This window comes from Rana temporaria, chromosome 13, assembly GCF_905171775.1.
Source record: "Rana temporaria chromosome 13, aRanTem1.1, whole genome shotgun sequence".
Taxonomy (NCBI): domain Eukaryota; kingdom Metazoa; phylum Chordata; class Amphibia; order Anura; family Ranidae; genus Rana; species Rana temporaria.
The window spans coordinates 72,587,210-72,612,514 of NC_053501.1; the positions used below are offsets into that span (position 1 = coordinate 72,587,210).

Sequence of the window (25,305 nt, forward strand, 5' to 3'; positions counted from 1 at the left end):
CACCTCATTAGTAATTAGCCATGAGGTGTCGCTCTAGATCAAAAAGCAGCATATATAGAAAGAACATGGATAAGAATCCAAAGTGCATCTTCAAAGAGAAACCACTGGTGATAGAAAAAATTAACACCTGGCTGAAGTTGTAACTCTCTCACACTCCATGTAGTTGGGTCTTTATCACTTGGTATTTGTTAAAGTCTGCTTATCTGCATAATTTTTTGACTATAACTGTCCTTATATTGTCTAGACATCTGTTGGTTTTAAAAGTCCAGACGAATGTTCTAGAAATGATTTTTCATCTCATACAAGCAAAACTATGGAACAGACTTACTGCAGCAGTAGCTCCCATGATTCAAGAGGAGAAGGGATGTCTGAGCTAAGCAGTGAGTATTTATCTATCTGTATTGTGCTTTTCTGCTTCTAGAAAAGAATAAAACTTTAAAGTGACTCTGTGCATGGATGTTTAGTCATTAATTAAAATCTGATTTGTTTTGAAGAAATATTGTCTCTCCATACAATATACAACATATACTTATTTTTAGGTTTCGAGTTACAAACAAAGACGAAAAATGCAACTCCCCATCAACACATCTATAAGACTAAACTAGTGTCATGGATGTACCATGGTAGTTGCAATTTTTTTTCTATGTCACGTGTTTCAGACCCCATATTTTCATTATAAAAATACGCTAAAGCTAATTTTAGCAAATTTAACATACCTTGGCAATGTGTGAAAGTGATTGGGCGACTTTACAGATGCTTGAGTCGCTTCCACCAGACAGTCGGCTTTACAGTTGGGAGTGTGATCAAAAGCACCTGCTACCAGACAATTTTTATAAACGGCACTGATAGACATTGGGATAAAGGAGAACTAAACCCACCAATTTAATGGTTTCCCAAATCTGTTGCATGCAAGTTGTTCCTCTAGTAATAACTATAACCGGTGCCAGTATGCTTAAAGTGGAACCAAAGTCGATAATGCGTCTGCTCCAATGATCTAAGGAGGTCCTATGACAGCATCTTCGGGCTCTCTCTTCAATTACCCTGGCACACAGACATCTACACAAGACTGCAAGCATAGTGTGAAAACAGACACGAATAACTGTGGCTGCTGAAAGCCTAACCTGGCTGTACAGGTGTGACGGCCACTGCTATATGCACACAAATTCACAAAAAATTGCATGTTAAATACTGCATGAGTTTAAAAAAATTATAATTATACATGATTTAACTTGAGAGAGAGATTTTATTTAATAAAAATATATAAATTTGTTGGTTGGACAGTTTCCAGAAACATACCAATGTCTCCAGTCCCTGATGATAATTAGAGACAATGCTCTAAAGCATAATGGGACTGGTAAATGGAGGTGGTGTGTTTTATAAAGGTGAACACTCAGGCAAGAAAATATAAATGTATTAATAATGTAAAATAAAAATGAGTCGTAATATTTAGACCATGATTGGATGTTGGATGCATTAAAATAGATTATTATGCAGGAAGCCAACATGTTTCACAAAGTGCTTCTTCAGGGCACCGCATACATCTTATACTTGCATCTAGTTTATACAAGACATAAAACATGTCATTAGTAGAATAACAAGAGACATACATTTAATACTAGTATACATTTTTTTGTCAGGTAAAATATGATGGTCACAGCAACAGACTGCACATGTTCACCTGGTCTAGAAAATTAAATGACTCGCATACATCATTGCCCAGGCATCGGCATAGCTGATGTACTCCCCTTGGTTAATTGTCCGGTGGGAGCCAGGTGGAAGGCGTTCGTCCAATTCTGGATCTCGGGGCCCTCAATTGCTTTGTGAAGGTACAAGGATTCCGGATGGAATCTGTTGTCGCTGCCCTCCATCCGTGGGATTTTCTGGCGTACTTGGACATCAGGGACGCATACTTGCATGTCCCCATATGCACTAGGCATCAGAGGTGTCTACGCTTTGCGGTCGGGGAAGACCACTATAAATTTGTGGCTCTCCCCTTTGGCCTGGCATTGGCACCAAGGGTGTTCATCAAGACCCTCCAAGACTTTGGTTGGGTGCTGAACACTCAGAAGTCAGTATTGGTACCGACTCAACTCCTAGTGTATCCAGAGTTGATTCTGGACTCCTCAGAGGTGAAAGATTTTCTCCCTATGGAAAAATTGCAGACCCTTCGGGCTGCGTTGCGGCAGTTGACATCCCAAAGATGGTCGTCACTCCTCTTTTCCATGCGAGTCCTGGGCCTCATGGTAGGCTCCTTCAAGGTGGTAACGTACGCTCAATTTCTGGTTTGGTGGCTGACATCACCGGCACTCCTGTCCGGGAAGTCGTTCCTTCCTAATCCCTGGATGGTGGTCACGTCAGACCCCAGCCTTACCGGTTGGGGGGAAGTCTGGGGGGTTCAGTCGACCCAGGGTCACTGGACTCCGGAGGAATCCCACTTGCCGATCAATGTCCTGGAACTCCGGGCAATCAAGGTGTGCCGCTCCACATGGATTCAGAGGCTACAGGGGCATCCAGTCAGGATCCAGTTAACCATCAAGGAGGAACAAGAAGCTTGACTGCAGCATCTGAGGTCGCTCACATCCTAAAGTGGGCAGAAAGGAGCGTGTCGGCCATATACATTCCGGGCGTGGAAAAATGGCAGGCGGGCTATCTGAGTCGCCAGATGCTGGTCCAAGGAGAATGGTCTCTGCACCCGGATGTGTTTCAGCTCCTTTGTCCAAGATGGCGTCTCGACTCAATCGGAAGGTATTGAGGTTTGTGGCTAGGTCAAGAGACCCATGGGCAGGTGCAACAGATGCGTTGGTGGCACTGTGGAGTCGGTATCGGCTAATCTATGCCTTCCCCCCTCTGAGGCTCCTTCCTCATCTGCGAGGCAGAGGGGATTCCAATGATCCTAATTGCTCCAGACTGGCCTTGGCGTCCTTGGTACGCCGACCTAGTGCGTCTAGTAGCAGACTTCCCTTGGTGTCTTCCGCTGAGGTCCTGCTGTCGCAAGGTCTCATGCTTCATCCTGCTTTAGTCGCTGGCTTTAATGGCATGGCTATTGAAAGCTAGGTGCTAAGAGACCGGGGCCTGTCGGATCCAGTGATTTTCTACCATGAGGGCGGCTCAGAAGCTGTTCTCTAGGAGGATTTACTTTTGCACTTGGAAGGCCTACATATCCATCTGTGAGGAGATGAGGTGGAATCCGCATACTTATTTGGTTTCCAGAGTCCTTCTGTTTTTACAGCAGGGGGTGGACCAAAAGCTTGCCTTAAGTACAATTTAAGGGGCAGATTTCTGCCCTGGTTGTTTTTTTTCAATGGCCCCTGGTGGCTCACTCTGGTAAGTACATTTGTGAAGGGGGTTCGGCATGTGGCCCCTCGGTCTGTCCTCCACTACCTCCTGTGGGACCTGAACCTGGTCCTCCTTGGTGCTTCAGAAACCACCATTTGAAAACTTTAGGGAGATTCCCTTGTCACTTTTTCAGAAAGTGGTATTTTTGGTGGCTGTTATGTCAGACGGGTTTCTGAGCTGGCAGCCTTGTCATGCAAGGCTCCTTATCTGATGTTCCACAAGGATAAGGTGGTGCTGCGTCCGCAGCCTTCTTTTCTGCCGAAGGTCGTTTCGGCCTTCTATCTCAATAAGGACATTGTACGTCCATCCTTGTGTCCTCGTCCGTCACATCCTAAAGAGGTGGCGTTGCATTCCTTGGACGTTGTCCGAGCTCTGAGAGTATACTTGGCTGCTACCGCTCCGTTCCGGGGGTCAGACTCACTGTTTGTTTCGGTGGCTGGTTCTAAAAAGGGCCTTGCGGTCTCGTCGGCCACCATCTCAAGGTGGATTCGACAGATCGTAATTCAGGCCTATGCCATAAGGCCCCTTTAACATGGACGGACCGTTCAGGTCCGCCTGTCAGTTTTGACGGCGGACCTGAACGGCCGATCCATGCATCTCTATGGAGCGTCGAATGTCAGCGGAGATATGTCCGCAGACATATGGGGATACGTCCCCATCCGTCCATGGTGGATCGGGTAAGATCTGATGAAAATGGACATGCTGTCAGTTTTCATCAGATCGCTCCATAGGAGACAGCGGCGCCCGACAAGCCCCTCCCTGCTCAATGAGCAGAGGAGCTTGTCATCCGTCGGCTCAGCGGAGATCTACAGACAGATCTCCCGCTGAGCAGGGCGAACTCTGTAGCGACGGAGTCCGCCTAATGTGAAAGAAGTCTAAGGGGTTGGGTGCCCCCCTTTCCTGTCGTGTCGCATTCGACCAGGGCAATAGGTGCCGGAGTGTTTACCTTTATAACGGACACATTATATCTCCATTTAACGGTCCCATTACGCTTTGAGAGAGCATTGTGTTTTTTTTTCATTTTTTAGTTATTTAACATGTGTTTTTACACATTATTTTATTGCATACAGGCTGCAGTGGGGACCGAAACATTGATTTTCCAGTGAAATTCATACCCCTGCTAAATGTGCCAGAGCTCAACTCAGAGTTGCTGTTTAAGGCCGTGTCTCCTGACTAAAAGTGAAAAAAACTCATTCCAATTTTGTTAATGTCAAATGTTAATGTCGCCCGGCGTAGATCCATTAACACGAAGGTCGACCGCACGGAAAAAAACACTGCTCCAGACACAAGGTTTCGAACCGACTGACATAGTTTACCTAAGCGGTGTGTCAGATGGTAGCACATGTGGCTTTTTTTTTTTTGTGGGTTGCATTTATCGTGATTGACTTTTTTTTTTTTTTCATAAAGTAGTTGTCAAAAACGGTCTTATTTACAGGCTTTTTTTTTTTTCTCATTTATTTGGGGGAAACCGGGATCTGAGGGCCCCCTTGTTCAAGTGGGTTTCCAGATTCTGCCAAGTTGCCCCCGCATCCTCTCAACCACCAGACCATGGTTGTGGGGGGAAAAGGCTCTTGTCCTCATCAACATGGAGACAAGGTGCTTTGTGGGGGTGGCCTGGTATGGTTCTGAAGGGGTGTAGCTCGGTCATCTTTCCCACCCCCTTACTAGCCTGGTATAGAGAGAAAAATTACTTTATACGCACCACTGATAAAATTATATACTTTTTTATTGAACGCCACATGTAAAAGCAATTAAAAAAAAACAGTAGCTGAGAATGCACAATGATCGAAAATATGTCTCCAAGACATCCATCAACATTAGGGGTGTACTGGTAATAACCCCAAGTATTTTCATGTCGTCTAATTACGAAGCACGAATCTTTAGTTTTTTGTGAGGAACTGCTTCTTCGGGAGCTAATTTCTCTGACATTTATGTCAAATTAAACCCAGACAGTTTAGCTCTTCCAAAATATTCAGAATATGTTTGTAGAGGTTTCTCTTGTATGTATAATCGGTAGGGTCATAAATGGAACCTCTAGGTAGTATATGAGAAGCACATCAGTGCCGCAAGAATAACATCACAAAGTTGACCATATATAGTGGATTGCTCTTCAGTACTATATAGGGGGGTCCATAGACTAAATGTCCATTGATGGCCTACACTAATGCGGTTGTGTATAAACACCCTAGAGTGTGTGATAAAACACCACAAGCCAGACTACAGGAGCACATAATGGAAGAGATGCTGCTACTGGCCTGGTATAGTGTTTGCGGAGGATCTCATGAGTTTTTTTTTTTTTTAACATTCTCCGCAGACTGCAGATGAGTTCTGGTTGGTTGTTAAATGCTGGTGGAAGGCAGCTCCTTAAAAAAGGAAGTAAACTTCCTCTGCAGACATTTACTTATAGGTAACCTATATAAAGACTTGGCTATATGTAGTGAAAATATCTTCTAAACGTGTACAGGTTTAGGAGATATTTACATTGCAAGCAGCCAGTGATGTCATCAGCACATGTGCTCCTAAAGGAACGACCACAGGTGGTGCAGTTCCTTCTGAGTCTAGTGCTGTTTTTTTTTTTTTTATCGAATTTATGGTTTTGTTGTGTGAGCGCTGGCACTGATCATTTCCCATTACTGTGATATATAGTGCAGCATTCACACAATGATAAATCCAGGGAAACATTTGCAGTGGTAACGGCCATTAAGAGATGGAGAAGAGTGACCTAGCTGCTTCACATGTCACACATCTTATCCATCTATGGCACAACTTTCTGAGATGCAGGACAGAATCTTTTTGTTCACTTGGTATATCTGATGACGGTCTACAACCTAAAGGTGGCCATAGACCGATCAAAGTGTGACTGGTTCAGCAGGGACCCTCCCAAATTTCAATCGTGTGGCCATTCCAGTTTGACGGAAGTTGATCATTTCATCAACATCATCTGTTGAATGAACATAGAAAAAATTTGTTGAGTGACTGCAGCTGCTGATTGGTATTCGGTTCTCGGTGCAGCTGTCAGAATACAATGTCCCGGTTGGGGGAATTCCTCCACCCACCTCAATTGTGTGCATGGAGGAATCTGTTGGATAATGGGGGGAAGCCTATGATAAACTCTGTTGCACTGATCAGATCACAGAAGGGGTAACATGACTGACTTGCATTTTTAAAATACAAGTAAAATATCATTGTTGGCCAAGCATTTTCTGCCACATAAGTTGTTTGATTTTGGATATTTACACTTCCTGCTAATGGTACACAAAAGAGCCACAAGGTGGGATTTCTTAAATATATATGCCTTATTTTTTATTTATTTTTTTAAATAAATTATGACCAATAGTCTTATCCTGTTTGCACAGGTCAGCAATACAGTCAGATGGACTCTCAGTTACCATGCGATAACGGATATGGGCAAGTAAGTGATGAGATACATTGAAATTGTATGCAAATGTTACTATGGCAGACATTTTGTGTTGTGTCTACATTTAAGACTGATGGTTGGTTTGGCAGTCGAGATATCAAATAGTAGTGTTTTTCTTTTTTGAACATCTTTTCCGAATTTTATATTCTTTATTAATTTTCTCCCTCGTATAAAAATATACAAATTACATTAATATAAAACATACATCAATAAAAGATCTTGATATTATCTTTGCATATTAGACTTAAACCTTTAAATTTTATTCATTTTCTTTTCCCCTCCCTCCCTCCACTTCTATCACAGTTTTTTTGTTTGTTTTTCACCAAAATACTCCAAGATTTTACCCTTTTTTTTTTTTTTTTACCTTGTAGTCTCTATAGACTATACACCAGTGTATTCTGTAGAACAAACTCAATAGCTCACTGACTGCTTTGTAACCAGACTGGTCCTATAGTGTTGGTCTGTGCCCTTTCATGTCCCATGGGACTCTTCCCACCACTGCCCTGCGGGTGTGATTCATCTTGAGGGATCCTGCACATTGCCCGTCGAGATTTATAGATGATATCACATCAGTGCTTCATGTTGTATTTTTTTAGTGCATTTAAGTCATCCAATTCCTTTCACAGGTGCAAATATATATATATATATATATATATATATATATATATATATATATATATATATATATATATATATATATATATATATATATATATATATATATATATATATATATATATATATATATATATATATATATATATATATATATATGCCCTGGAGACTTGTCAGTGACTTAGCACTATGTGACAACAGCGCCGCGTATGTGTTCTTGACCGCCATCTTACTACAGAGCGATGTGCAAAATTCCTACAGCTCGGTTCACACTAGTATAATTCAAGACCCCTTTTCTCTTCTTCCCCCTTCCTTTCCTTGCCCCTCCCCCTATCTTCTGCCACGCCTGTAATTCTTCCTTCCTATATAGTAACACCCTTCCTATATAGTAACACCCTTTTTCTCCAACCATGGCTTCCACATCTCCTCAAAGCCTTTCAGATTACCTCTTTTGATATAAGTTGCTCTCTTTACACATTGACTCGTTTATTATCCTAGTCCATTCTCTTACCGCCAGTGGCGCTGTCGCCTGCCATCTCATAGCTATTAATTTCCTGGCTTGAAACCAACATCTCAGTATTGCTACTGTAGTACTTTTTTTTTCCTCTCGTTCCTTCCTGTAGCCCAGTACACATAGTGTGGCCTCCATCTCCAATGGTGCCTCAAATGTATCTCTCAGAATACTGATCACTCCGTCCCAATAGCGAAACGGCTTTGGGCAGCGCCACACCATGTGCACTAGGTCTCCAGTCCCCTGACATCTGGGACATTTGTCGTCTGATCTTCTACCATACCTGAACAGGCGCTTAGGGGTATAATAGGCTCTAATTATCAGCATCAGGTGGGAGATTTTCTGGGGGGGTGAAACTGAAACCTTCGATCCCATCTCCAGGATTTTCCTCCACTGCTCCTGTGTCATTTCCCCTATATCCTCCTCCCATCTCTCATTTACTTTAAGGAGGTTTGACCCTGTGTTGATCTTTTTGATTATCTGTCCATATATTTCAGATACAAGACCCTTTGTTGGGCCAACTTTAACTAGGTTTTGAAACCGAGGCATTTCATTCCACACAAGGGTTTGTGTCCTGAATTGGGCTTCAAGGGCGTGCCCTACCTGAAGATAGGTAAAGAATGAGTGTTGCAGGATATTAAATTCCTCCCTCAACTCCAGGAGCTTCCTATACCCTTCTCCCTTATACAATTATCTCAACCTTTTTATACCATGCTTTTCCCATTCCCCCACCTTTCCTATCTGGAGTATCTCCTGCAATTTAGTATTATTCCACAGAGGGGTGTACTCAGTAAATCCAGTATAGCCCATCAGTTTTCTGACCATTTTCCATATTTTGCTTATCATTCTTATTGTTGGGGTCTTATACAAATAGTAGTGTTAGAGACTTAAGTGGGGCTACACACTATCAGAAAATCAGAATTATTCTGTACATGGGCAAGATTGTTCAATTATTATTTTTTTTTTCCAAATAGATTGTGTATACTTTTTGACATCTGAATTCAGATTTTCCAAATTTAAAATTTCCGAAGGGACAAACTTCAAAATCATTGTTGTACGTGAACAGTGTACAATTTTTGTTCAAAAAAATCTGATACAAAAGACTGTGTGATCAGAAACCATGAACCACAAAAAAAACTTTAGTCAAGAATTGATGTACAGTTAGTTCCATGCTCTGTTTCGACCTGCTGTGTAATATTGAGGAAAACTGGATGATTGTGCGTTTTTGATTTTCTTAGTGTGTACTGGGCTTTTAAAGTTAAAGTGGACCTAAAACTCGGTCAACATTTGCTGCTGTTCAAAGAACATCTAAAAATGTTAATAAATACCCTAAAAAATGTACTATTTTTTTAATTTCTCCTGAAAATAGCAGTGTATTTGCTAGCATGGGACTTTGATTAAGCACTCCTGAGTCTAAAGCTTTTCACCTGTGTGCCTGCATAGTGAGCTCTAAGGCATTGTTGCCTGTGACCAATCGTTTCACAAGAATAAAATTTGTTGCCATCCCTATTGTTAGGGTTGTCCCAATACCGATACTATTATCGGTATCGGGACCGATACCAAGCATTTCCCCGAGTACTTGTACTCGGGGGGGGAAAATGCTCCGATACTTTACCGATACCTAAATCCTCCTCCCGTTCCCCCATCAGTTCTACTCTCTCCCTCCATGCTCCTGTGTCCCCCCTCCGTGCCGCTGCCGTTCTGCTCTCCCCCTTCGTGCCGCTGCTGTCCTCCATTCTGCTCTACCCCCTCCATGCTCCTCTGTGCCGCTGCCGTTCTGCTCTCCCCCTCCGTGCCGCTGCTGTCCTCCATTCTGATTTACCCCCTCCATGCTCCTCTGTGCCGCTGCCGTTCTGCTCTCCCCCTCCGTGCTGCTGTTCTCCCTTCTGCTCTCACCCTCCAAGCTCCGTGTCCCCCCTCCGTGCTGCTGTTTCCCCCCTCCCTGCTCTGTGTCCCCCTCTATGTCCTCCTCCGCCCCCTCTGTCAGGATGGAGAGTGGCGGTAGGAGCCGCAAAACCCGGCTCCTACCTTTTCCGAATGAACAGAGTCAGTGATCACTGACTCTGTCCATTCATATGACTGAGCATCGTAAACTGTGTTTACGATGCTTCAGTTTATGAATGGATAGGAGCCTCTGTCTCCTGTCCATTCATTTCCAGTGCAGCTGAGAAAGGGACTGGGGAATCTGTGTCCTTAGTCCCTTCCTCTGTCTCAAAGGTGAGATGTTAGGGGTCTGTTATGACCCCTGATATCTCACCAAAGCCCCCCAACAGGGCTAAAAAAAAAAATTACTGACACATGACAAAACAAAAAAAGTATCGGTATCGGCCAGTACTTGTCCTCGGTCTTAAAGTGGTATCGGGACAACTCTACATATTGTGCTGCTCCCTGTTTTTCCTTGCTGCAGCACAAGCTGTACCTGATGACCTATTGTGTGGATAGCTGCTTTCTGCACCCCTCCTGCATCCTAAACCACCAGTTATTAGTGGGTCAGTAATGGTATGAAAAAACAAAGCCCCGCCTCTACCTACCAAGGTGGTCATCGCCAAAAACCTTGCAGAACATGTTATATTAAGTTTGTAATGATTAAAATAAGCTGTAGGAATCATGGGAGTAATATTGGCAACTAGTCCTTTTTCCCTTCTATTTGCCATTTTTAAGCACGTCTGCTTATCTTAATTTCGTTAACCAAGTTCATGTGTGGGCTGTCATTCTGTTGGCTTTCATACGCTTTCTCCATTTGTGATGTAGACGTGCAGCGTAATGCACCAGCATTGACACTGTGGGAAAAAAAATACTTCACTTCAGAAGTACTTCAGCACATTAATCAAATGTCTGAAAACCTTTTGCTTTGGGCTCCCTCTCAATTGTGGTATCCTGGTGCTTTGAATGTGGAGCAGTTTCCATAGTGTTTTATGACATTCAGTATTGTCTTCGGCAAGATGAGCCTGGAATAATGAACGTCTAGACTAGAACACCCTGACACCTTTATACATGAAGCTAAATGTTTCATGTAATCCAATCCTCTAATGGCACCCACTTCGAACGGTACAATATAGTTTTGCTTCTGAACTTCTCCATCTGGGTTGCCTTAATAAACTATTGTGAAGGGTTAGCTTAAAAGAATATTGTGTTTTCAGTGAGCGCATATTTTCAGTTATTAAAGTGTTCATCTGGAGAAACGTGTTTGAGTTTCACATTTTTAAATGTTTAATCCTTTGTTTTGCAATAAATAGAGCAATTAGATTAGTTATTGCAGTGAGTAAACAATACATTTGCAGTCCTGTGCTGCACTATTACAATTTGAGGAGAACTATTGTTTAGCACACAAAGCAGGAAGCCCCCCCAATCATACTTAGAATATTAATCACTCATGGGGTTTAAACAATCAAATCTTTCCTGTTGGTCCCCTTTTCTCCTCAGATCTGTTTTTGTGGCCATTGCAAATCTATCTTTTCTTCCTGCTCTATGTGGGTGGGCAGAAGGTAGCACCACACATCATTTCCCCTATTGCTGCTTGACCCAAACAAAACTACTGTACACATCCCATCATACATTGGGATGTTGGCTTTCTGCTTGAGGTTATATAGGATGGTCTGTGACTGGTGTCGGGGAGTAATTTGTTTGGTTGCTGCTGGCTATGCTTGCAATCTGCCATTCACCAACAGTCTTATAGGAATGACTCAGGAGGGCTGCCCTTGTAATCGCTACACACCAGCTTGTAACCTCCTGCCTAAGAGTGTAGTGCTTTAGAAGATGGGAGAATACATGCCGAAAGTTCTTGCTAAATTGGGTTACTAGCATCCTTTGTTTTTGGATGCTGATGTTATGCCAGCCACTGAGTTACTCCACCTATGCAGGGGCTCAGCCTGATGAGATGGCAGTTTCTGATGTCCAGTCCTGTGCACAAAAAGTGTTAACCTCCTGAACAATGACTTGGATGCATTCTGCCTGTCAAATCCATAATCGGTCAGGTAAGTGAATTAATGCTTGGTACTTTGTACACTTGGGCCTAGCATAGTACTAAAGATAGATTTTTGGCCAAAGTGGGGTTTCAAGCTGACTATTCAGCTATAGCTATAAAGTATAAAACATAAGGAAAAAAACAAAACGTACATGTCTGGTGACTTTTTTTTTTTAACTGTCCAAACAAAAGTCCAGGAGCTCAGGTTTTGCATGCTGTGGAGTATTTCATAATAGTCTAGTGTTCACGGTTTTCAATTATTTTATGTTTCTTTGATCGCATCTGTCAATGGTTTGCAAAGGCAAGGTTAATGCAATAAACTTTGCTTACATATTTTCATCCATAGAAATTCCAGGATGGAACTATTACCGTTAAGGAATTCTTTATGCTACTTGGAATCCGTTCTCTCATCCAAAAGCCAAGATGCAGTGAGCTTCCAGTTAATGTAAGTTTTTTTTTTTTTTTCCTCTATCATTTGCAACTTGTTCCCCCTACTCGGGCAGTATGACTTCTTCAATCCTCTGGTTATTTTTTCCCCCCAACCTTGGGGGGTCATTTATCCTTTTGGGATACTATGATGTGAGGTCATCCTGTTAGTATCTTGCTAGCCTGGTTGTCTGAACAGATGCATATTTTCCCCTGAACCTTAATGCCCCATACACACGTGCCGAATGCCGGCGGCATCGGCTGGTTAAATAAAAAAAAACATTCAGCCCTAGTGTATGGGAGCCGGTCCGACAGAAGCCTGCTGTTTGGCTAGCTGCTGTCAGATGAGCATTGCTGGGAAACTAGTAGCCGTCTGGCTCCCGATCAGTGGCTTGTTCTGGGGGGGGGGGTCCGTCCCTATCAGAACACAATAACTCAGCGGGGATATCGCTGTACGAACGTTGGATCGTTGGTACAAGAGCTGATGGTTTTTTTTTTTTGCCTTCAACCCACTGGGTTGAATGGAAAAAACTTAGTATGTACGCGGCTTAAGGGTCAGGCCCCATGTACACTGCTGCTAAACGGACATTCAGAGGCAGTTGGACACTTTTTGCAACTGCCCCTGAACTCATTCAATGTTATCTAATGTGTACATGTTGTTTTTAAATAAATGCTGTGTTTTTTTGTTTTTTTTTACTCTTCTAAACATGGTGAATCGGACGTTTTAAACATGGTTTACTATCCGTCAAGTTAAATCGTTCAGGAGAGGTTGTAAAAACGTCCCATGTACATGAAGCCATAAGAGTATAAGGCTTCTAATGTTAACCAACTGGTTTTCTCTTATTGACTTATTTATTCAAGGTTTTCTCTAGGGCAGGCATATGCAATTGGCGGACCTCAAGCTGTTACAAAACTACAAGTCCCATCATGCCTCTGCCTCTGGGTGTCATGCTTGTGGCTGTCAGAGTCTTGCAATGCCTCATGGGACTTGTAGTTATGCAACAGCTGGAGGTCCGCTAATTGCATATCCCTGCTCTAGGGTATGGTTTCCTGGGACTTGTCCCAGTGTTTTTTTTTTTTTTCCTGTTGATCGCATAATTTTTGTTCTAGTTTCTTCCTTTTCAAGTACATGAGATTCTCTGTCTGTGATGGATTGCTGGTTAAGGCTCACAGCCACTCACTGTTTCAGGTATAACCATTGGCAGTGATGTCCTGCTATGATACTCCAGGTTGATCCTCTGTGGTCTCCCCTTTGTCGTGCACGTTCCCGTGTCTTACAGAGGGCTCTGGCTCTGCTGTGGACATGGATTCTTTGTGAGTTCCCAAATTCTTAGGCCATTGACCTGCTTTTTAATGTCCTGGCTGTTTGTAAATTACTGGGTCTCTTGATGGATGGGTGAAAGAGACCATATGATTTGTGTACTTGCTGTAAGGTTTTTTATTTTAAGGGACCTCTGAGGTTTTTTTTTTTTTTGCTGACCTTTTTTGTACTGCTTTTCACAAAGCTGCAGAATGCTGGCTAGAGGAGGAGTTATGAGAGGTGGCTTACATTTTTCCTGTTTGCCAGTGTCCTAACTGTCTGTAGGTAACGGTATAAGCGGTTTCTAATTTCCTCTGTTCCCCCAATGGACTTCAAGAAATGTTTTTACTTCAGGGTTCAGTCACACTAGATGCTCTGAACCCAATCCCAGTGCATGGCAGCATAAATTGAACGATTCTCTGAGTGCAGCATAAACCCATGCGCTGCAGCACTGAAAAAGTGACAGCACAATAAACATGTAAAACGCATGAGAACACCAGTGTTGGAACCTCCTGTGGCTAAATGCTACAACTTAACTGATTCCCTGTGTCTCCTAATGAACTTCAATAACATTTTTTTTCCACTTAAGTACAAAAAGTGTAATTTCCAGAGCATTCAGTGTTTAAACAAATGGTCTGCTTTTTAAGACGAGGCACAATGTGTGCATGAGGTAATGTACTACAGAGATGTAAAAAAATCATCCATAAGACCACAGATTTATTTTTTATTTGTTTGTGACTCTAATTTTACTAATCACTCTTTTTACACTTGTGTAGTGTCTGTGCTGCAATTATGGCAATTGCTAAGGTTTTCATTTTGCTTCCTTTCATACAGCGTGGAAACTGTGAAACCTTATCTGCTACAGACTTGATGCTAGATCTGTTCATTTATCAACCTAAACTTCAAGTATATGAGGAGGAATGCCATACCTTGTACCAAACAACTGAAGAGTATGTGTTTTTTTTTGTTTTTTTCTCATGTGGGTGTTTTTTGTTCTTTATTTTTTTTCTTTCAGGTTAAAGGATAAGTTCATCTTTGGGAATATGTTCCGCCCATATTTTTAGACTGGAACATGTAACATGTTCCCAATGCCACAGCCACGTCATTCATTTACACGAGTCTGTGTGTGAACTACAAGCCTGACATCCTTTGCGGCTGTCGGCTTGTAGTTCTCTCAGAACTACCATGGTAGTTCATTGATACTTTGTCAGTGACTCTGCTTGCTCATACGGTGCAGTGCTTTACAGGCTCTAAAAAAAATTTGTAAAACCTTTTTTTGCAAAAAATGTGCATTTAATTTTTTATTTTTTTGGCCTTTTAAGAAAATACAAAACTTGAAGGATATTGGTTGCATTTGAGAGTGTGTGAGCAGCATCTTAAAATTTTCATGAGCTTTACTAATAGTAGCGGTCTGAGGGCTACATATTTTTAAATACAATTTTTATATATACTTTTCTAAAAGTCTCACTTAACGGAACCATCTAAAAGTTTTTTTGTTTTTTTTTTAACAAGGCACATAGCCATGCTTAACATTATTTTATTTTTTAAAAGAAAATACTAGGGTAATTTGGTTGTTAAATCTTATTAGGTTGAAGTTGTATACAGATATGCAAGATAAGCCTCTAACTGAAGTTAGCAGCCTGCTGTGGGAAGAAATGAGGATGTGCTCAGAAAATGAGGTACGAAATGTTACCTTAATACATTTACTTTGAGTCTGATCTTGAGTTTAGGTCAAATGGTTAAATATTGGTTTTATTTCCGATAGCTGATGCTCTTTGGCACGACACTTAAAAATCGGAAGTCTATGTACGCCAAGAAAAGCAAGATTTTAGCGCATGAAGCAAAAGTGTCCATTTACAGCAAACTGCTTCATAAAGCTCAGGTAAATGTTGTTCTTATTATAAATGTTTTCCTCTTTGTGTATGTATGAGTGTCTATTTGCCTGGCAATCTATTCATATTCCTGATCCCACCCATTGTAGGTTTCTTGATTTCTCTCACTGTGGAATTACACCCCAAAATAAATTTTGCTGCTTCTCCTGAGTACAGGGATACCACATGTGTGGGACTTTTTGGGAGCCTAGCCGCGTACGGGACCCCGCAAACCAATCACCGCCTTCAAGATTTCTAAGGGCATACATTTCTTATTTCACTTCTCACTACCTTATTACTACCTATCACAGTTTTGAAGGCCATAAAATGCCAAGATGGCACAAATGGCCTCATTTTGGAAAGTAGACACCCCAAGCTATTTGCTGAGAGGCATGGTGAGTATTTTACAGCTCTTATTTGTTTTTGAAAATGAAGAACATTTTGTCAAAGTTTTGAAAATTGAAAAAAGAAAAGTTTGTTTCTTCTTAAAAAACAAATGAGAGCTGTAAAATACTCACCATGCCTCTCCGCAAATAGTTTCGGGGTGTCTACTTAACAAAATGAGGTTGTTTTTTTTTTTTTGCCATCTGTGCATTCCATGGCCTCCGAAACTGATAGGAATGCAGACCGACGCTTGCGTTCGCCTTTGCGCGAGAGCAGGAGGGGACAGGGGTGCTTTTTTTTTTAATCTCAGGGAATGTATCTGATCACACCAAAATCGGTGTGATTAAATGCTTTCCCAATGGCGCTGTTTATATACGGCAAAATCTAAGTCATGAAATGCTCTTAGCCGAGAGCTACTCAGTACCATCGGTTGTGGGTCTGTCAGGGACGCGCCAGAATGTCCTCGCAAGGACAGGTAAGTACGGTTTCTCCTGCCTCAGCAGTATAGAACAGCTGGACATTCCCAGGATTAAGGGGTTCTCCTGTCCTCCCCTTTCCCTGCTCTCTGTCGCCCTTTCCCCTCTTGCCCTAGGGCCCGCTGCGACCGGGGTGTACCTGTGGGGCACCGGGGTCCGCTTTCTGTGAGGGGGGGGGGGCTGTCTCTGGGAAGTCTAGCACTGGCTTTCTGAACGAAGCACACCTCATGGATTTTACCTCCACTGATTTTTCCTCACCCACACTCTGTGTATACAAGGGCTATCCGTGGGTGATGATGGAGTCAGTACCTGGCCTTTCTTCCCCTACATTGCCACAGGCCGCAAACAGTGCACCTGCGGTTCCCATGGATACACTGTCCGCAGTCCTGGAACTTGTGATTTCACTTATTAATGCTGTAAGGGACGCTCTCCAGCTGGAACAGCTGGGACTTCCACAGAGGGGTCTGTCTCATTTTGGGTCACACAAATCTAACCTCTATGAAAGTTTTTCCTTGTTACGTTCATAGACAAGGAATGGGAACGGCCACAGAGAAGTCCTTTGTGGTCCCTCAGCACTCGGGAGGTCCGTTACCCTTTTGAGGACAGCCTTTTGAAAAAATGGGCTTCTCCTCCGGTGGTTGATCCCCCCCCCCCCCCCCGTTTGCTCGGTTAAACAAGGTAACTACTCTCCCTATAGATGGACCCCTGCTTTCAAGGACCATACTGATAGGAGGTCTGAGGCGGTGACCCGCTCCATGTTTACCATGCTACCATGCTAGGTTCTGCATTGCGGCCTATTTTGGCTGCAACCTTGGTGTCTCAGACACTCACTGAATGGGCAAAGGTTTTGCACCAGACTGTGAAGGAGCATCAGCTCCCTCCTGAATGTTAGACTGGCCGACCAGTTGGTCCAGGGCCTTGTATATGTCTGTGATGCTACCCTGGATGCAGCCCCCTTGATATCCAGAGCCTCTGTTTCTGCGGTAGTGTTGCGCCGCCTGATTTGGCTGAAATGCTGGTCTGCTGATCAAGCATCTAAAAAAGCCCTTGCAGATTTACCCTTCAAAAGTGGGAGACTTTTTGGTACCTCGCTGGACGACATTATTAAGGATGTCACTGTAGGTAAGGGCACTCTCCTCCAGTCCACCAAGGGGAAGGAGCCACGCCGTAAGCCGGATCCTTTTCCCACGCAGGAGTGGTATTTTCGTCAGTCAGGGCCTGCGGGTAGACCCTCCCAGGCTGACGATGGCTCAGCTGGGGGACAGAAACATCCCTGGGTGCATAAGCCGAACAAACCGGCATCCAAACCCACCACTGCATGAAGTTTTGCCCCCGTCCGACTCATGGGGGGTGACTTCGCAGGTTCACAGCTCGGTGGACCTCCCTGCTCTCCGACCAGTGGGTTTGCGAGGTTGCCTCTTCGGGGTACAAGATAGTTTTCTTTCCTGTCTGCCGTACAGATTCTTTCCCTCTGATCTCCCTCTCCTTCCTGCTCGTCGGTCTGCCCTATTGGGGGCAGTACAAGACTTGCTGTGTAGCCCAAAATGGTGTTTTTAAGCAGGCAGGAGCTTCTCCTTTTACCTTGGTGCTGACTCGTGGGTTATCTTCTCCCTGGGACTAGATCTGAGGCAGCAAGTGCTATGCTGATGGGGTGGTTAGTCTGGCTGGGGTCCCTTCCTCTCTCTGCTTCAGGCTGTGGGGTGTCCTGGTGATCCGGTGCTGCTACTGGCGTGGGAGGTGTCCACATAGCAGTGGCCGCTCTTGGTGTGGTGGGGCCCCTTCTTCCCCTATGGGGTCTAAGGAACATGTTTCCCCACCTGACCCTCTGTCATCTCAGAGGCTGCAGGTCCCTCCGGGTCCCAGCCATCCGTTGACGCACCAACGACTGTCTTGGAGTCCTTTGTGTCTCAGGGGGAGGTAGCTCTTGGGCGGCGGACTAACAAGAAGCATCCCCTGCTTTATCTGTTTAGTCAGATCCTGAATCTGATTTGGCTGCCGTGGACGGGGCTCACCCTGCGGGGTTTGTGGCCGCGCTGATCCTTCTGCCCCAGTGGCTGCGCACAAGAAGGCACTGGTGCGCGTACTGTTTGCATCTGTGCAGGAAACTTTGAAAATGAAGGCTGCAGCGGAGGTGCCAGTCCCTTATGTCACTCGCAAGCCATCTCGCACAGCGAAAGTGTTCCCTTATCCCTCCTATTTTGACAAGTTTGTCTATAAAAGAATGGGAATGTCCCAAATTTCTTCGCTGTGCATCATCTCTTTTGAGGAGAGTCTTTTTAAAAAGTAGACGACTCCACCCGTGGAGGATCCCCCCCCCCCGCCCCAGTTTCTCAATTGAACAAAGCCACTATGATTCCGATTGATGGCTTTTAAACATCTGACTGACAGGAAGGCGGAGTCTCTGAGCTGCTCTATGTTCACTATTGGGGGTTCGTTGCTTTGGCCAGTCTTGGCCATTGCCCTGGTGTCTCAAATGCTAACGGAATGGGTAAAGCTGTTGCGCCATGGTCTGGAGGGTGATCAGTTTCCTCCTGCCTTCGCTGAATTGGGGGAACATGTTAGTTCAGGGGCTGGTCACCAGCGATGCCAGTCTGCCTGAGTGGGGAGGAGTCCTGGGCCTGAGCTCTGCTCAGGGTCGCTGGATGCTGGCGGAATCCAGGCTACCTATCAACATCTTGGAACGCCGGACAATCATTGTGCAGATCAACTTCAGGGGCTCCCAATATGGATCAAGTAGGACAATGCCCACCAGGGAGGAACAAGGAGTGTGTTAGCGGGCCTGGAAGTAGCCGGCATTCTACGATTGGCAGAGTGCTCCATCCCAGCCATCTCCGCCTACCACATTCCGGGGGTGGACAACTGGCACGCGGATTACCTCAGTCAACAGGTGTTGGACCAAGGGGAGTGGTCCCTTCATTAGGATGGGTTTTAACAGATATGTCTGCACTAGGGCATTTCAGAGGTAGATCTGTTGGCATCCCGGATTAACAGAAAGGTGCAGCAGTTTGTGGCCAGGTCTCGGGATCCTCTGACAAATGCTCTGGTGGCCCCATGAGGCCAGTTTCATCTGATCTACGCCTTTACTCCTCTCAAGCTTCTGCTGCGGCTGTAAAGCAGAATGTGGGCCAAAATAATTCCAGTCAATCTAGTGGCCTCATCTATCCTGGTGAGCCTGGTCGAAGACTCTTCCTGGCGGCAGCCTCTCTGACAGGATCTGCTATCCCAACAGCCGATCTTCCACCCTGCTTTACCGTCGCTGGCTTTGACAGCCTGGCTGTTGGAAGCCAGGTGCTGAAGTATAGAGGCTTACCTGCTTCAGTGATTCAGACACTACTCAAAGCTAGGGAGTCTACTTCTAGGATGATATATCATCGGATGTGGAAAGCCTACATTTCATGGTGTGTGTCGGTGGGTGTTCATCCGTGTACCTTTTTCAGTGGCTCGAAATTTTGACCTTTCTTCAACAGGACGTTGAGAAATTTGCCTTGATTACTATCGAGGGCCAGCTATCGGCTTTGGCGGTTTTCTTTCCCCTGGCTTCGCATTCCCTGGTGCGTACCTTTATTCAGGGTGTTCGACATGTGACTCTGATGCGATCCCTTTTACCACCGTAGGACTTGAATCTGGTGCATTTTGGTTCTACGGAAGCCTCCTTATGAGAACATTTGAGAAATTCCCCTGTTCACTCTCTCCCAGAAGGTGGCCATCTTGGTGGCTATTACTTCTGCTGACAGGGTGTCTGAATTGGTGGCATTATCCTGTCGTATTCCCTACCTGGTGATTCACAAAGACGAGGGGGTTCTTCATCCTTGTCCTTTGTTCCTTCCAAAGGTTGTTTCTGATTCCCATTTGGATGAGGACATTGTGTTGCCTTACTTGTGTCCCAGGCTGCAACATCCGCAGGAATTTCCCTTGCATGCCCTGGATGTGGTTCAGGCGATCAGGGTGTATTTGGCTGCCACAAAGCCCTTTCGGGGTCGGTCTCACTGTTGGTGATCACGGACGGGCCAAAGAAGGGGCTGTCTGCTTCCTTTGCGACCATTTCTAGATGGATCAGACAGACGGTGACTATTCTATCAGAGGTCGGGTTCCTCCCTTCCCGGTGAAGGCGCACTCTACTCGGGCACGGAGTCACCAGGCATCAGTGACGCAAGTTTGCAAGGCAGCCACCTGATCGTCGGTGCACACTTTAATATAAATATTTTACAAAGTGGATGTGCTGGCATCTGTGGATGCCTCCTTTTGGCTGCAAGGTACTGCAGGCTGCAGTCTACAGGGTCTGTTCCTCCTTGAGGTTTTTTTTTTGTTTTTTTTTTAATTAGGTTGGGCTTCAGGTGTTTTTCGTTGAGCTCCGGTTATCTAGTTGGCCTGTTATTATTTGCCTGTCCCACCCCTCATGTTTGACACTGCTTTAGGATGTCCCTATGGTTCTGAATAAGGAAGCGCTGTGTCTGTCAATGAACTCAGAAATTGATTTTATGGCAAGTCAAAAATCCAATTTTTCTATATGCGGTCAATTCTAAATCCTAGCATTGTGTAAAAGTATGGTTGCCATTCATAGGCAATAGACTTCTGCAGTTCCTGTAGCCATTCTGCCATCATAGAGGGAGAAGTTAAAATTCATTTAACAGCAAGCATTATACGAGCAGCAAAGAGTGAAACAGCCAGAGATTTATACTAGTCTAGGATAATGCAAAGCGTCCCGGAATAGATGTCAATGAATCTATACTTCGTGAAGAACCTGTCACAACTTATGGGTATGAAAGAACTTTGTCCAGTATAGTTTAGGACAATACCACGATTGATGTATCAAGTCTCCACGAGGTTGGTTACACTTGCTGCAAAATAAGTTTTGATGCAAATTGATGCTATACAGAAAATGTGGAGTATGATATGCCCTATGTATAATAAATGTGTAAGCTTATACGACTGAGCAAGAGAAAAAAAAGGGAATGCTTGTAAAACCCCCCTCAGACATCACCAGGAATAACGAACTCTTGCTCCTATTTCTATCTACAAGGAGCTAGCTGGATGTCTCAATTCTGATAGAAATTGTACACGAGTCTCAGAAAAAAAGCCCCCTTTAATCCTTTGGCTAAAAAAATATATCAAATGATCAGGTATTTGTAATCGAGAAACTGAGAGCCATTTTGAGCCAAATGGGCATGTCTGAGAAAGCCCTCTTATCTAAAGAGCATTCCACTTGCAGTTGTTGGAATGGTTTAAAAGATTAAAACGCACAAATTGTCAGAATGCCTGTCGCAAAATAAATATGAAATACTCTTATGGAAGGTTTTATATTGAGCCAAGAATTGTAGCTTGCCAATTTTGTAATAGATGTGATTACTCTCTGGTTTCTGATATTCATAGTTCATATCTTATTTGCAGGTTCAGGTGGTAGAGCTACAGTCAAGTATAACGGAGACTGCTAAGCTTATTGAAGAAGTTGATGATTGTTTATCCAGCTTACAAATTGGTATGTTTTTTTTCTTTTTTTTTCCTTAAATGTTTTAGCTGCTTATCTGCCTACAGATATATAAAAATCCACTCTTTCAAGATTTTTTTTTTTTTTTTTGTGCTATGAAGTTCCAGAGGTCACACTTATGTACAATTAAATTGTAACACACTGGAATTTTAAGTCTAGCTGGCCTCAATAAGTTTTGTTTTAAGATGTTAAAGGTGTATTCCTCCTGGAATTAATTTGCCATAGTAATATATTAAGAAGGAGTTCAGAAAGAGAAACAATAATGTTAAAGTGATTGTAAACGCTGGTTTGTTTTTATTTTTTAAAAACAAACATGTTATACTTACCACCTCTGTGCAGTTGGTTTTGCACAAAACCCATTGGATCCTCCTCTTCTCAGGTTCCTCTTTGCTGCTCCTAGCCCCTCCCTCCTTTTGAGTGCCCCTCAGCCAGCAGCTTGCTACTGGGGTCACCCAAGTTGAGTCAGAGCTCCGTGTATCCATTCAGACATGGAGCCCCGACCTGACCCCCCCCCCCCCCCCCCCCCGCCCTCTCTCTCCCCTGAATGGCTGACTGACTTTGACAGGCACCAATATGCTCTTTCTCAGCCAATCAGGAGGAGGGTACTGGATGGCTGAGAGGATCGTGGACATCGTTGGAGAGAGGAGCTCAGGTAGGTAAATGGGGGGGGGGTGGTGCATAAAGGTAAAAAAAAAAATTATGCCTTAAAGCTCTCGGGAGGGAACAAAAGTCAAATATTATACAGCCAAGCAACCAGGGAGCACAGTGATGTTTCAATTCCTCAATATGACAGCCAAGCACATGGACCGGAACATGCAGAGAAAAAGACAGTATCTAAGAGCTTCCACTGGGTTCAAAGAGCGGAAGCTCTTAGAATACTGTCTCTTTCTCTGCATGTTCCGGTCCATGTGCTTGGCTGTCGTATTGAGGAATTGAAACATCACTGTGCTCCCTGGTTTTCTTTGCTGAATTCCATATGCTTATTTGACCATCTGGTAATACAGTGGTCTAATGCTGAGGTGAGAGTACCCATCTTTATCAGTGGAGGGATCGCGTTTTAATTTTGGTGTGCTCAATAACACGTGGTGAAGATTCCTAAGAATTGGATCGCAGGATCTCATATTCTCTTTTGGACTTTTATTTATTTATTATCTCACTTTATTATTATTATTGGTTTGCTCTGCTCTCTATTTATATCACGTTTGGATTTTGTGAATTTCCTTTTAGTGTTCAGCTAGCATCCTGGTGAATTATAGCCTGAGGGTTGTTTTATCATTTTCACCTTTATTTTATTTTAATAATTTTAAATAAATCATTTTTCTACATTTATTTTTACTTGTAATTTAGAAGTGTTACAGCTTTGATCTAGTTTTTGCGCTGATTGCACCCCTATTCTACCAAGGGTAGAAATTAAGCTGGCCTTGAGTAACTATCAAAGCTCAGGTATCGGCCTTATCGGTACTGTTTCATACCGATTGCTTTCGCATTCCTTGGTCCGGGCCTTTATGCAAGGGGTAACGCGTATTAATCCGCCAGTTTGTGCTGATGGGACTTGAATTTAGTTTTGTCGGTATTGCAAAAACAGCCGTTTGAGCTGATACGCCATATTCCCTTGGTCCTTTTGACAAGGAAATTGGGTTTTCTGGTTGCTATATCCTCTGCAAGAAGGGTATCAGAGTTGTCTGCTTTTTCTTGTTCAAGGCCATATTATTCAATTATTGTAAAACTCTGGTTAAAGATGGTATACGCGCCCCTTTACCTTCTCAAACCACCACTGTGCACAGGAAATATAAATGCAAATATATATACTCCAAATTATATATATATATAATTGCCTAAAGCTGCTACTTGAAAGGTATGTTATATATGCAAAAATTTAAATGAGCCCTACAAATTTTTCATTTAAAATTTTGCATACATATTTAATTATTCCCAAGGACAAGGTGGTGTTGCATCCTCATCCAAACATCCTACCTAAAATAGTGTCAGGTTTTCATCTGAACCAGCTTATTGTTCTCCCTTGTCAGTGCTTGGGGAGAGCTGGGACTGCTCCAGGACGCTGCTACCAGGCGGTTGGCAGACGGGTGTTCTGGTTCGATCGTGTTTTTTGAGAAGGGCAATTCGGAGGTACCGATTCCGCCAGAAGTGAGGTAAGCTTGAAGGGGGTGGCATCCTACAAGCAGGGCCTCATTTCTGCCGGCAAGCTCGGAGGGAGAAGGTAGGAATAGGTTTGGTGCCTATATTACCGTTTTTGCCACAAGCATCGAGCTGCTGCCTCAGCATGGACTTGGGAACCGCAGCAAGTGGGACAGGCACAGGCACCAGCAAGGCCCAGGTAAGGAGCAGACTGGTGTTCTGCTTTTTTACTATGGGGTCTCTCTCTAGCTCTCTTCTCCCTAGTTGGGAGGGGTTTGAGTATGTTCCCCCCTAGTGGCGGGTGCCTGTCTGGCCACACGAGTCTAAGGGCCCTTTCACACTGGTGCGTTTTTGCGGTAAAAATGGCGCTATTAAACCGCTCATTGAAATGAATTAAAAAGGCGGTAAAATCGCGGTGTTTTACCGCGATTTTAAAGCTCCGGTTTTACAGCGGTTTTTAATTCATTTCGATGGAGGGGGCATGGGGAGCGTTTTATGGGCGTTTTAATAGCGCTATTTTTACCGCAAAAATGTGGGGAAAACGCACCAGTGTGGAAGGGCCCTTAGTGTTTTCTCTCACTGTGTACCTATGGTGAGCATCTTGAATGGTGTCGGGCTGACTCAAAACAATGGTTTATTTTTTCCTCTTTCTTTCCCTTGTGGCAGGCCAAGAGCTCTGACCCAGGGATTTAAAATAAATGTCTTTCATGCAAAACGAAGTTGCCAGAAGGCTGGAAAAAGACTGTCCAGCATGCATTGACTCTTTGGTGAAGGAGGAAGCGGCTTCAGCGTGTAGCGATCTGGTTGCATTTGGTAAAAAGAAATTGGATGCTACCTGTGACGGTATCGGTATGATATCCCCGTCAAGCATTCCCTCCTCTCCATACAAGAACATCACAGGATCATCCATACATGAGTCAAGACTGAAGGCTGGAACCAAGACTGATTTATTGGCAGCTTGCTGCTGGTTATAAATACAGTTTTACAAGCTAAATCCTTAATCCAGGAACAATGGGAGCTCCACCCCCTTTTCACCCACTCTGGAGTTCTCATACAGAATATAGCCAGACAATTCGGAGCCGACCTGAAAACACATTTTCTTTAGATAAGGACATCAGTGGAGTTAATTACTAGGTGTAACAGCCTGACCACAATGAAGCAATCAGAATAATTAACATGAGCCACTTATCTAATCATTGTAAACAGTAAGGCCGGTCTCCTTCCCACACACAATAAATCAATTACCATTTGAACTAGGGAGCTGGCTGAGGAAGGGTCATTAACATATCAATCAGCCTGTAACACATGAACCCTTTTTACCTCTAACACACACAATATATCTAAAACAAGCAGGGAGAATTACATGCTTCACAATGGCCCCCC

At 43.8% G+C, this 25,305-nt stretch overlaps 1 protein-coding gene across 1 annotated transcript in view; it reads left to right on the forward strand.

Moving 5' to 3' along the window:
- Window positions 1-25,305, forward strand: part of KNL1 (kinetochore scaffold 1) — a 201,129-nt gene that overhangs the window by 91,377 nt on the left and 84,447 nt on the right. The window contains exons 11-17 of the mRNA XM_040332074.1: window positions 245-380; window positions 6,693-6,748; window positions 12,191-12,289; window positions 14,405-14,520; window positions 15,159-15,249; window positions 15,336-15,452; window positions 21,690-21,777. Of these exons, the coding sequence (XP_040188008.1) occupies window positions 245-380; window positions 6,693-6,748; window positions 12,191-12,289; window positions 14,405-14,520; window positions 15,159-15,249; window positions 15,336-15,452; window positions 21,690-21,777 (703 nt within the window). The remainder of the gene's footprint in view (window positions 1-244; window positions 381-6,692; window positions 6,749-12,190; window positions 12,290-14,404; window positions 14,521-15,158; window positions 15,250-15,335; window positions 15,453-21,689; window positions 21,778-25,305) is intronic.